This window comes from Hibiscus syriacus, unplaced genomic scaffold (genome assembly GCF_006381635.1).
Source record: "Hibiscus syriacus cultivar Baekdansim isolate YM2019G1 unplaced genomic scaffold, ASM638163v2 tig00110392_pilon, whole genome shotgun sequence".
Taxonomy (NCBI): domain Eukaryota; kingdom Viridiplantae; phylum Streptophyta; class Magnoliopsida; order Malvales; family Malvaceae; genus Hibiscus; species Hibiscus syriacus.
In genome coordinates this window covers 1,342,867-1,355,260 of record NW_024062720.1, presented here as the reverse complement: position 1 = coordinate 1,355,260, position 12,394 = coordinate 1,342,867, and the positions used below count along the sequence as shown (strand labels likewise).

At 32.1% G+C, this 12,394-nt stretch overlaps 2 protein-coding genes across 2 annotated transcripts; both read right to left on the bottom strand.

Moving 5' to 3' along the window:
* Window positions 1-2,064: 2,064 nt before the first annotated feature.
* LOC120123349 (1-aminocyclopropane-1-carboxylate oxidase homolog 1-like) lies at window positions 2,065-3,307 on the bottom strand. Its single transcript, XM_039142267.1, has 3 exons — window positions 2,838-3,307; window positions 2,445-2,766; window positions 2,065-2,352 (listed from the first exon to the last, which is right to left on the bottom strand). Exons 1-3 carry the CDS (start codon window positions 3,290-3,292, stop codon window positions 2,086-2,088), a joined length of 1,044 nt encoding a protein of 347 aa, XP_038998198.1. The 5' UTR covers window positions 3,293-3,307; the 3' UTR covers window positions 2,065-2,085.
* A 1,262-nt stretch (window positions 3,308-4,569) lies between these two features.
* Window positions 4,570-5,004, bottom strand: LOC120123350 (oleosin S1-2-like). The gene has a single exon (XM_039142269.1). It carries the CDS (start codon window positions 4,963-4,965, stop codon window positions 4,600-4,602), a length of 366 nt encoding a protein of 121 aa, XP_038998200.1. The 5' UTR covers window positions 4,966-5,004; the 3' UTR covers window positions 4,570-4,599.
* Between the last annotated feature and the right edge of the window lie 7,390 nt (window positions 5,005-12,394).

The window sequence follows — 12,394 nt, the reverse complement described above, 5'->3', positions numbered from 1 at the left end:
AATCTCAATACCATGTCAAACAAAATTTTACTTAATTTAAGATTTTATTCAATTATCATAGAACAATATCTAAACATTGCTTGTAACTAATTTTAGTTTTCAGACAAATATCATTTTCAATTGATCTAGAATGTTGCATTAGAAATAAACAAACAATTTTTTTGTAAACCAATTGCAATTAGCAATTAATACTATAGTGGCAATTTGAGATATAGCAACAAGTGATATAACAGCAGCAAGTGATATAACAACAACAACTCAGACTGTTAACAGTAAACTAACAACAAGCATAAAGTAAATTTAATAAATTTAATTACCTTGTGTTGGTCACTGATGATGGTGTAGCCAAATCCAGCATCCAATCCCAAGTATAGGCCTACATCAGATAAAAATATACCTTTGAATGGGCCCTTAAGGAAGCAACCATCTAGACCAATTATAAGCCTACATCATTCTTTCCAACCTCTCTTCATAGCATCAAAGCATATATAAAATCGTTTAAAGTGAGGTGGACAATTATCTGACACCCTATTTACTGCAATATTTATTGTACTCCCTTGATTAAACTATGTGATTGGTTATTAAATTATGTGATTGATTTTATTCTTATCACTACATAGAAAGATAATTAGATCAGGTTAGTCCTAATTTAAAATATGATTTTAGAAATTTACTTTTAAATATTTATAAATTATATCAATTTAATCTTATTTTAATTCTAGATAATAAGGCTGACATGATAACTTTAAAATTTATAAAATAACATATTTAGTTTTCATATTTATATATTTAATCAAGTTAGTCCTAATTTAAAATATGATTTAAAAAATTATTTTTTAATATTTAAAAATTATATCAATTTAATATTATTTTAATTCTAAATAGTTTAATAAATTTAACCATCTAATAAAATAACGATAAATATCATTGCATTAAATTTTTTTAAAATTTAGTGACCAAAATAAAAGAGAAGAAAATAGTTGAGTGATGAAAAGTGTGATTTACCCATTTTAGAACGACAGGAATTAACGAAATCTTCATCAATGACTGAAAACGTTTGTCAAAAAGTCACATTGAATTTTTTTCGAGTTAGAGGACTACATTGATCTCCAAAAAATATAGGGGTCACATTGATTTTTTTTTTAAAGTTTGAGGGACTTTGATGCCTTTTTGTCTTAGTTTATTTGTTGTACATTTATTTGAAGGAACTTTGTTCCTTTTACAAGATATTGGTGATGTAAATAAACACAATCCACTTTGACGGACTTTTAGTTTTTTTCATTAATATATAATATATATGTAAAATCTTATTGAGTAATGTCACCACATACTTTTGTGGTGATTAGTATATTTCCTAATTTCCAGGGTAGGGAAAACATTAAGTAATTTATATTGAAGTAAAATTTAACTAACGGCGAGTTTTATTGAGTGAGTCAATTACGAGTTAAATAATTTTTTATTTAATTCAAAAACTGTTTAATTTGCGTTTATTTCGATTCAATACTCTAAAAGTCCGACAAAATTTTACTCGATTCATATTCATTAAAAAATCGTTGTTTACTTAACTTATTGTTCATTAAGCTCTTCATAACTCTTATTTTGTTTTTTTAAATATATGTAAAATCTTATAATACTATGTAGAAGCTTAATATAAATATAAATTAATAAATTTAACAAAAAAATATCAAAATAGTGTATAAAATAATTTTAAATTTTAAAGTGCAAAGTCAACAATCCATAAATTTAGCAAACTAACATATCACAACCAAAGTAATAACACACAAATACGTCAAACTGATATGTTACAATCATTCTTGAAAACAAATCTTAATAATACATAATCAATCTTAAAAACTAATTAACAAGTTACTCACCAAACATATCAAGTTGAGTTATACCTTATTCGACTCGATTCATTAAGTTTTAAACTCAAGTTCGAGTTCAAGTCGAACGTTAACTAAATGTTAACTAAATTTTAAGTGAGTGAAGCTTGAGCTGCTCAACTATAACATCCCTATACGTTCAATTGTCATTTATGGTTGCACACGTAGCTAGTAGCACCGGGATCCTTTTAGGGATTTAAGATTACCCCACATGACGTGAATTCTTAAAATGAGGGAGGACTAGCCTGGCATCTTTTCCATTCAACTTGTAACAAGAGAGATATTGGTGCAAGCTTGTTCTTTTGTAAATGGGTGGATTATCCGCCGTCAAAAGTTCCTCGGCTGCTCCATATGGTTTATCTTTAAGAGCAGGCATCGGAGCAAAGAAACATGCAGCAGAGATTCTTGGACCCACTCTTCCGGCTAATACTCTATGTATTACACTTTTGAACTTGTCATTTGAAACAATCTACAAAACATTTATATTTATTTACCATTTTATGTAAAAAAAAGACCTATAGGATGTCAATTTTTAAGATGAATAAACTTCTGCTTATATACCTGCAAAAGGTCGCCAATATTGGCAATTAGATATCCATGGCGATGAGGCACATCGACCCACTGATCCTGATGAAGAACTTGGAGTCGATCGATATTATTTTCCAAAAGTATAGTTAAAAACGATGCATCGGTATGGGTGGATGTGCCTAAGGTCAGCTCAGGCTGAGGACATGGAGGATGATAATGGCATTGAATAAGAGCACGTTCCATGCATTTAATGCTTGCCAAGTAGTGTCTCCTTAGCCCCAAAGCCTCCGATATCAGTTCAGATAATGTATCCTTCAGTTGCACTATGTGTTTCATGTACTCACTCGTTGCCTTCCTGCAAAAAAGCCATCAAAAGTAAATTTTCTTCACTGATAAAATATTAGATACGGTTAATCATTGTTGAACCTGCAAACTTGAGGTATAGCTTGTTCGTTTATTTCTCCATCTGGGAATTCAACTACCAGAGTATCTCTCCATGCTGCCGCTTTTATGTTGGTATTACAGTCGACGAGCCTCTGTCCGCTTTCGTTACGTGAATACCAAGCTTTCTTCACGTCTTGAGGTTGTTCATGGAACTGACGAATGGCGTCTATCATATTTTCCATAGTGGGAACCGGAACGCCGTGATTTACCATTCGGAAGAAGCCCCAAGTTTGAGCTGCATCACGTATGGCATCCACGATTTCCCTTCTGTGCTCGCCCTCGAAGCCTTTGAGGTCTATTTCCGGAATCTGAAGGTGCGGCGCGGCTAAGGTGGCATCCATGGAATCTGCAGGACGGATGAAGAAACTGGGAATCTTGGTAATCCCGGAATCCACCAGCCCTTTAACTCCTTCCTTGCTTTCCAGGAAAGCCTTCATTTCTTCGGCAAGGCTATTAATGTTTTCAGCTCTAGGTGTGGCTTCCATTTGGATAAACTTGAAGGTGCAAAGGGTTGATTACTATTTATTAAAACAAAATGCAGGGTATAAATACTCAAAATAAGAACTAACAACTTAAAATGCATATTCCCGAACCACAAAAACGGAAGCCAAAACAATAAAAATAAAAGAATAGCATACTTCAACAGGGGATTGAACTCCAACTTGCTGCTTGTAATCTATCTTCAAGTATCAAAAGAGCAATAAGTTCTCCATAGTCATTAACATAAAAAAGCATTACAGTATCATGTGCTTGGTTTTTAATTCCTCAATGTCTAAATAACCACAGCACAATTGAAATTTGTTCAAAAAAAGCATAAAACTAGCAGTTAAGCTAATTAAGATCTCATCTTGATTCTCCTACCATACTTGTTCATCAATTCATACTATAACAAAATCAAACTTAAGATTTAGATTTCCAAGACTTCTATGCATCAAATCCATGAAAACACAAACAGATTCAAATTCCAAACAATCGATAGCACACAACAGATTCAAATATTAACATCAGCGGATGCTTAACAGACTAAACTTGCCAAAACGTCAACGGATCTGAGAAAGAACTAACCTTTATTGCAAATCTTCAGAAATCTCCAAATGGATATGAATCGAAAAAAACCCAAAAATATTATAATAATAAAAGAAACAAAAAATACTATTCCCTACCCAAAAAGGAAAAAAATGATTTTTTTTTTCTTTTGGTAGGGAGAGAACCCTCAATGACGACTGGATTCTAATTAGGTATTTACGGGGGCTATATGTAGGGTAGATAAATTCTGATTCTCCGTTTTCTTCGTGAAATTTTTCCTAGTAATTTCAAGTGCCTGACTTTGTTTGTGTCTTTTTAATGCTTTCCTCCCTTAAACGGAAGGTTGAAAAACCCAAAGAAATAAACTTGAAAGTTCAATAATGTTCGTTTTGTTAGAGCTAAATAAACTGAACTAACGTTACCCAAAGAAACTATGTGAATCCATGTGCTCTTCCAGATCCCAACTATTTTTTTAATTTTAAAAATCAGGTAACATGTTGTTTTCATTTGTTTAGTTAATTTGACAGGTGGTGTAGCAGACAATAAATATAAAAAGCTATTCATTCAGTCCTCCTATATGTAAAAGGGAATTACAAGGTTTGTTTACATTACAAAATTTTACCAACTTATTTCCATTTTCAGACAGACAAAGAACCTCAAAACAAACACATCAGAATTCAGACCATGATCCTTTTGTTTTCATTGACTGAACAGTGTTTCAGATGGTTGATATCTCTTGCCAGTTTTGCTGCAAATTCTTCACAGGAACCGATTCACTCCCCCTGGAACCGAATCCTAAATTACCTTTTATTTCTCTATACATCCATGCTAGAGTCGAGACACCGGCCAAAGCAGCGGTTGCGGCGATGGCGAAACCGACCAAGGCGACCATGAGAAGCAACCCAACAAAGAGTAGCAGCGGGCTGAAAAGTATCAGCAGAGGCAAGCTTATAAACAGCAGTGTCGATGCTGCCAAGAAGCTGAGCCCCATCATTACCAGCAGCGGTGCAGCCAGTGCCACGCCAGCCAGTGCTGCCAACATCATTGATCTGCCAGTTTGCTGTTGTTGAACCCTTTCTCCCATTTGATCTACACTTTTGTGTTCTATTTTTCCACCTTGGGAAACCGCCCGATTCTTTGATTTTATAACCGACGAGGTTAAAAAGACGTGTTGTTTAGGTGTTTCTTGGAACCTATGTGTGGGACTTTGGCTCTTCCATGTGGCAGCTATTAGCTCATTCGAACGATACGTGGCAAGACTCTTGAGATACAGAGACAACAATGCACACGATTTTCAGTTGACTTTATTCATTACAGATCGGCTGCATTAACTCCGACCAAAGATCAAATAGCCGGATGGACGTCCAGCCTTTTTGTCCACCGCCATAAACCACAAATGGAGATCAAAGTGTTAGTTGCAAAGATACGATGATCAAGCTGCAAGAAGAAATACATGTACAATTTTTTAATGCAATAGTTCATGAACATGTCATCAGGAAATATAGAAGACAAATTACCTGCACTGTGGATGTATTATCAAAAGAAGTTTCGGCTTATCGGTTTCAACTCGAGTATATTATCAAGAACCCACACATCTCCCATCTTTGGAAAAGTATAGTATGCTCGGCGGCGTTATTACCTTAAAAAAACCCAAAAAAATTAATTTTTTTAACAGTAACCCAAACTAGATTTGTTAGAAAAAATAATCTCAAATTGCATACACAAAACTACTTCCTGCCCTAAGAAAAGCGACTAAAGTTATCGCATTATACAAGACGCGAGGTTCTTCCAACATGGATACACTTTTCAGATAAAGCAATTTAATATTTCAATTAATGATCTTGTTACACAAAACGTAAGGTTTCGAAGATATTAAAACATCCTGAGAAATTTGTTTCGTGTGATATTTAACATACCTCGCATTAAACAAAATGTGAGGTATGTAGTTTTCCAGCCCAAATCACAAGTGCTTATAGGCATGATCGAAGAATATTTTCAGGCAATTAATCTCAATATTTTCGTAATTTACAAGAGTAGAGGCCTAATATGAGAATTTATCTTTCAGTTGAGGTCAATATCAAGGCATACGAGATATTGTAAGCGAGTTAAAAATCGCGTTTAAAATGGTTCCAAAGTTTGTTTTGTGTATGAAGAAAATGTAAAAATGGTTTGATAGGCATGTTCGAGGGATTTTTTTTTGGTAGTTAATCTAAAAAAATTAGTAATTTATAAGATTAGAGGCCTAGTATTGTAACTTATCTTTCAATCATGATAATATCGGCACATACGAGACATTGCAAGCGGAGTAAAAATCGTGTTCAAAATGGTTCCAAAGGTTGGTTTTCTACATGAAGAAGAAGCGAACATGACTTGATAGGTATGGTCGGAGAGTATTTTCGAGAAGTTAATCTAAAATTTTTCTCCATTTATAAGATTAAAGGTGTAATATTGATACTTAAGTTTCAATTGAGGCTAGTATTAGCACATGCGAGACATTCTAAGCGGTGTAAAAATCACGTTCAAAATGTTTCAAAACAATTTTTTTTTAAACTAACGAATTTTATTTTGTTTATTACAAAAGTAGTACATAATTTCGACTCTCTAGTTCTTTCTCTATGTTCAACTAAATCCTTGTCACAGTAATTCCTAGTCACAAATTAAAATAACATAAAATAATAAAATAATAAATATAATATCAAAAAGGCATAATGCAAACAAAAACCCCTAATGTTTGACAGTATATGCAAATTTGTTCCTATTATTTTTTTGGAACATTTGATCCCACAACGTTTTGTTTTGATTCAAAAGTCTCCCCCGTTGGATGGAAACCGTTAGTCAACTGATGGTCAACACCTCCAACTGACTAAGCAAGCATATGTGGACACAAATGATGACATGGCGTGTCCACATCACTAATGTATGCTGATGTGGAATTAACACATCAACCTTTTATTTTTGTTAAAAAATTAATTTTAATGAGAATTTTATGCCAATAAGAGAGCGAGATTTGTCACTCTCCTATTGGTGCGTATTGAAAAGAATGAATAAAAGCCAACTACTTACTTGGAAGGGGACTCGAACCTAGGGCAAAGGCGTGAAATGGGATGCCCCTTGCCACTAGGCCAAGCATACTACTCGGTTTTGTAATGAAACAAAACTTATTTAACCCATAATAAATGTTCAATTTAATTAAACAAAATGAAACATGCATTTCAAATATATCACATGCATCTTCAAACCAATTTTTCCTAAAATATTAGGGTTTAGATATCTCAATATTTCAAATCATTTATCCTCTCAAATTGTAACACCCCCCAACCCGTATCCGACCCGGATACGAATCCGAAATGTCACATTGACTTTTAAAATGTTTACTTTTACAAGATAACTGAAAATTCAAATTCAAATGTTTAATTATAATCATATGATTTTACAAAACCGATCAGATCATATCTTATTCAAATCTTTAATTACATGTCAACTACATTTACTATAACAAAATACTTATAATTACATTCTTTTCTGATTTGATCTTTGGAAAGGAGATGCTGACCTGCCTATCCTTGCTCCTTAATCTTCTTGGAACCTACGTGTGAAACATTCACACGCTAAGTCGATGACTTAGTGAGGCATATAAAATGCATAAAGGAAACTTAAATACACAACAATACAAAACATTTCATACAATAATATCATAAAAAATCATATAACCTTTCATATAACAAATACATACATGCACATATATCATCATTATCATCATCATCATTCATATCAATATCATATTTTATTATACTTAATCTTTTTTATCATATAATCTTGTACTTAACATTTGTCGTAACCGGTTTTCGTCCGGATACGAAATATTTATTTGGCGGGAAAATTGATGTGAATAAATGGTTTTTGTAAATAATTTGGGAGTCGCCATCGGCCTTTTGGGTCAGGTAGGTCGAATACCTAAAAATTATTTTTTTAAAAGAGTTTTAAGAAAACATCAATTAAAAAATGAACTGATCTGCGTTTATAACCAAAAATTTGTTCTTTTTAATAATAAAAAGGGATTCGTGGTCAGTTACGTTTAGGGAAGGATTAACACCCCTACAATGCCCAAAATTGGTACTTTTTAATTATAAATTGTCTCTATTATTAATAATTTAAAAATTCAAAATATATTTAATTTATAATCCTATTATTTCAAAAATATATAAAAAATATTTAAAAATATCGGAAAAGGACTTCTAGGTGCCTTAAGACAGCTCTTTTCTTTGATATTAATAAATATTAATTTGAATAAAATTAAATAATAATTTTTTATAATATTTAATTTTAAAATACCAGAATAGGACATCCAGTTGTATTAAGACTGCCCTTTTCTTCGATATTGACAAATAAATGTTAAAATAATTTATTTTAAAAAAAATATAAATTATTATTTATTATATATATATTTAATACTACATAATAATAATAAAAATATTTAAATATATACACAAGAAAAATTAAAACAGTAAAAATACAATTAGAACTATATATTTAAAAGCAATAAAATAAATGAAAAGATTTAAAATTAGTGACTAAATTATAGTAAAATTAAAATTAAATATCTAATTCATAATTAATCAAAATTATAGGGATTAAACATGCTATTTTATTATTTATTAATTTAGTCACTAATTTTAAATCTTTTCATTTATTTTATTGCTTTTAAATATATAGTTCTAATTGTATTTTTACTGTTTTAATTTTTCTTGTTTATATATTTAAATATTTTTATTATTATTATGTAGTATTAAATATATAATAATAATAATTTATATTTTTTTAAATAAATTATTTTAACATTTATTTGTCAATATCGAAGAAAATGGCAGTCTTAATACAACTGGATGTCATATTCTGGTATTTTAAAATTAAATATTATAAAAAATTATTATTTAATTTTATTCAAATTAATATTTATTAATATCAAAGAAAAGAGCTGTCTTAAGGCACCTAGAAGTCCTTTTCCGATATTTTTAAATATTTTTTTATATATTTTTGAAATAATAGGATTATAAATTAAATATATTTTGAATTTTTAAATTATTAATAATAGAGACAATTTATAATTAAAAAATACCAATTTTGGGCGTTGTAGGGGTGCTAATCCTTCCCTAAACGTAATCGACCACGAATCCCTTTTTATTATTAAAAAGAACGAATTTTTGGTTATAAACGCAGATCAATTCATTTTTTAATTGATGTTTTCTTAAAACTCTTTTAAAAAAATAATTTTTAGGTATTCGACCTACCTGACCCAAAAGGCCGATGGCGACTCCCAAATTATTTACAAAAACCATTTATTCACATCAATTTTCCCGCCAAATAAATATTTCATACCCGGACGAAAACCGGTTACGACAGCTTGGCGACTCCGTTGGGAACTGGTCAAACTTTTAAAATCAATTATAAATTAAAAATTCATATATTTTATTTATAATTCTTTCTTTTCAAATTTTTTATATATTTATTATTTTTCATAGTATTTATATATTTTCTTATTAATATTTCATTTTATTTGCAAGTATTTTATTTCATTATTTATTTTTCTGTGAGAGGTTTAAACATTTCTCCTCACACACAACACTTGCATTGCATAACATAAAGCTCTATAATTGAGTTTGTCCCTTTTAAGTGGGAGTGAAAGCGACGTCTTCGTGAGAATTTATTCTCTGTGTCAGACCTAGCAAGTAACTTTCGGGGTTCATATGCTCTATGTCTTCGTGAGAATTTATTCTCCGTGTCAGGCATAGAGAAATGTATCCCCTCGAATTGAACTCGATCCATTTTAGTCTGTGATGGATTATGATTGAGGGTTAATAGCCCAAGGGGCACTAACAAGGACAATTCGGGTACCTTTATTCTTAGATCTAAAACCTTGCATATAATAAACCTTAGAAACTCTTACGATCTGAAGCCATGCTGAAATTTTGTCCAAATAGGTGTACACACAGGAGAAATGAATTCTAGCTTTCATTTTAATTTATTTATTTTCTTACTGATTAAATTACATGTATATTTAAATTATTTAAATTATGAAAAAGCATGTTTAATTAAAAATATTTATTAGATATTATTATTAAATTTCTTTATTATGTAAACTAATTCATTTTTTTTTGTGTTCTTTATTTTTTTCTGTTTGCATAGCATCATACAGGATAAAAGGCATTGATCCTTGTGTTAATTGTCTCATTGGAAAGCTTTCATCCATGGATAAAAAGTGTTCAAATCAAATAATTCTAAACTCAGAAGTAAGACAGTGGGCTGAGGACTTACAAAGACAAGGAGGAGACAGTCTGCAGGATGATTATGTATCTGACTTGGCCAGTTATGCTCCAGTTTCGCTAAAAAGAAATGATATGCAAGATTTGCGAAGCATTTGGGAAAGTTGGGATTCAAACAAAAAATTACAGTTTTATCAGACTTACAGAGACATCCCATATTTGCTCTATGTCGAAGTTGATGATGAATTACTCAGAGCCCTAATTCAATTATGAATCCAGGGTACAATTGCTTTACTCTCAATAAGGAGGACTTGGTCCCTACTATTGAAGAGTACACAACTTTGCTACATATAGAAGGGGCTTTGGAGAATCGAATCTATTCAAAGTCAATTAAAACTCAACCCTTTCGAGTTAAATTAGCAAAGATTGTCGGGGTACGAGAAGAATGGGTGGCATCCCGTACAAAACAAAAAGGCGAAAGCGAAGGCATTGCTTGGACCAACATTAAAGAACTTATTCAAAGTCATCCAGACACTAAAGTACGATTCGATCTATTTGCTCTGGGTATGTATGGTATGGTCATCTTCCCAAAAGTATTGGGATATGTTGAAGCTGCAGTGGTAGATTTGTTTGAACAGCTACCGAAAAAGATTAATCATGCTTCTGCAATTCTAGCAGAGACCTTCAGATCGTTAAATGCTTGTAGAAAGCTAGGAGGTGGACGATTCTCAGGGTGTACCCAGTTGTTATATGTTTGGGTCCGTAGCCATTTCTGGAAGACAGAAAAGGTTTCATACCGACGCTTTAATACGGATTACTCACCATTAAAATAATTTCTGGAGCAAGAATGGCCGAAAGAAATTAAGAAAGATATGTGGATTAATGCTTTTCGAAATCTGCAAAGCAATGAAATTGTTTGGCGAGCCCCGTGGCAAATCCAAAGGGAATTCTTTTACAAATGTGGTGATTACAATTGGATAATGTTGCTCGGATTATGGGGAGGAATTGGATATGCACCACTTCTGGTCATAAGACAGTATGAAGGTCGTCAATTTGTACCTGTCACCGCTGGATTACATTCATCTGAGTTCGCATTCCACAGCAAAAATTATAAAAGAAATATCATGGAAGCTGTTACGGCTTGGAAAACAACTTTTTGTATCCGAGCTAAAGCAGCAAAAGAAATGCTAACTCCTGATTATGAGGAAGGAGAGCTGTCAGGAAAAATGAAAATATTCCTCTACCAGATCAAAATGAGGATATCTCTATGGAAGATCGCATTAAAGTGGTTCCATCAGAGATTGAAATCCTGAGAGCTGAGTTTGAAGCAGAAAGAGAAGGCTGGTCAAGAGAATTAGAGCAAATGAGACGAGATAAAGCTATGTTGGGTGTTGATATTGACTTTCATTCATCACAATGTGCAATGATGAGAGAAAACAAAGAAAAAGTTGATGGTGAATTTAGAGCATTAAAGAAAAATTACCAAGAGTTATATAAATCCCGGAAAGCATCAGGACCAAGCCAATCAACAGTACAGATAAGCAGAGAATTAAACATCGAGAAAAGTCGAGTTGAAGATCTGAAAGGAAAGAATAGCCGTCTACTCAAAAGCCTTGGGAAAGGAAAGCAAAAAAATGGAAGATTTTGAGGTTGACAGAAGAGAGCGAATTATAAAACACAAAGCTGAACACCGCGAAATCATGAATGAAATACAAAGAGAAAGGGATCAAGCCAAAGATTTAGAAGAGATGAAAAATGACATCTTTGATAAATTTGAAGGTGAGAAAAATATCATGTTCAAAGGATTTGAATCTGAAATGAACCAGTTGATTGCCGAACTTGAAGTCAGGGGCCAAAAGATTGAAGAGTTCAATATTGAAAAAGAAAAATGGGAGCTGGAAAGAAAGAATTTCAACACCAAACTTGAGGTAGAGCAAGAAGTGGCTAGCAATTGGATGCAAAGATGCAGAAACAAGAATGTTCAAATCCAGAAGCTTAATCAAAGAACGCAAGAAGCACGAACAAAACTTGAAGAAGATCTGGATCAGTCTAGAAACAAAAACTCAGAGTTTAACACTTACATTTTGCAACTTTAAGAATCATTATTTAAAGAAAAGGTTCGTCTAGTACCTAATGATCTCAAAGAAAGTAATGAGGAAAGTGCTTCACTGCGAAGACGCATTAGAGATCTTGAAAAAATTGTGCACAATTGTCAAGTCAGAATCACTGAATTAGAGCAAACTCTTGAAGGAA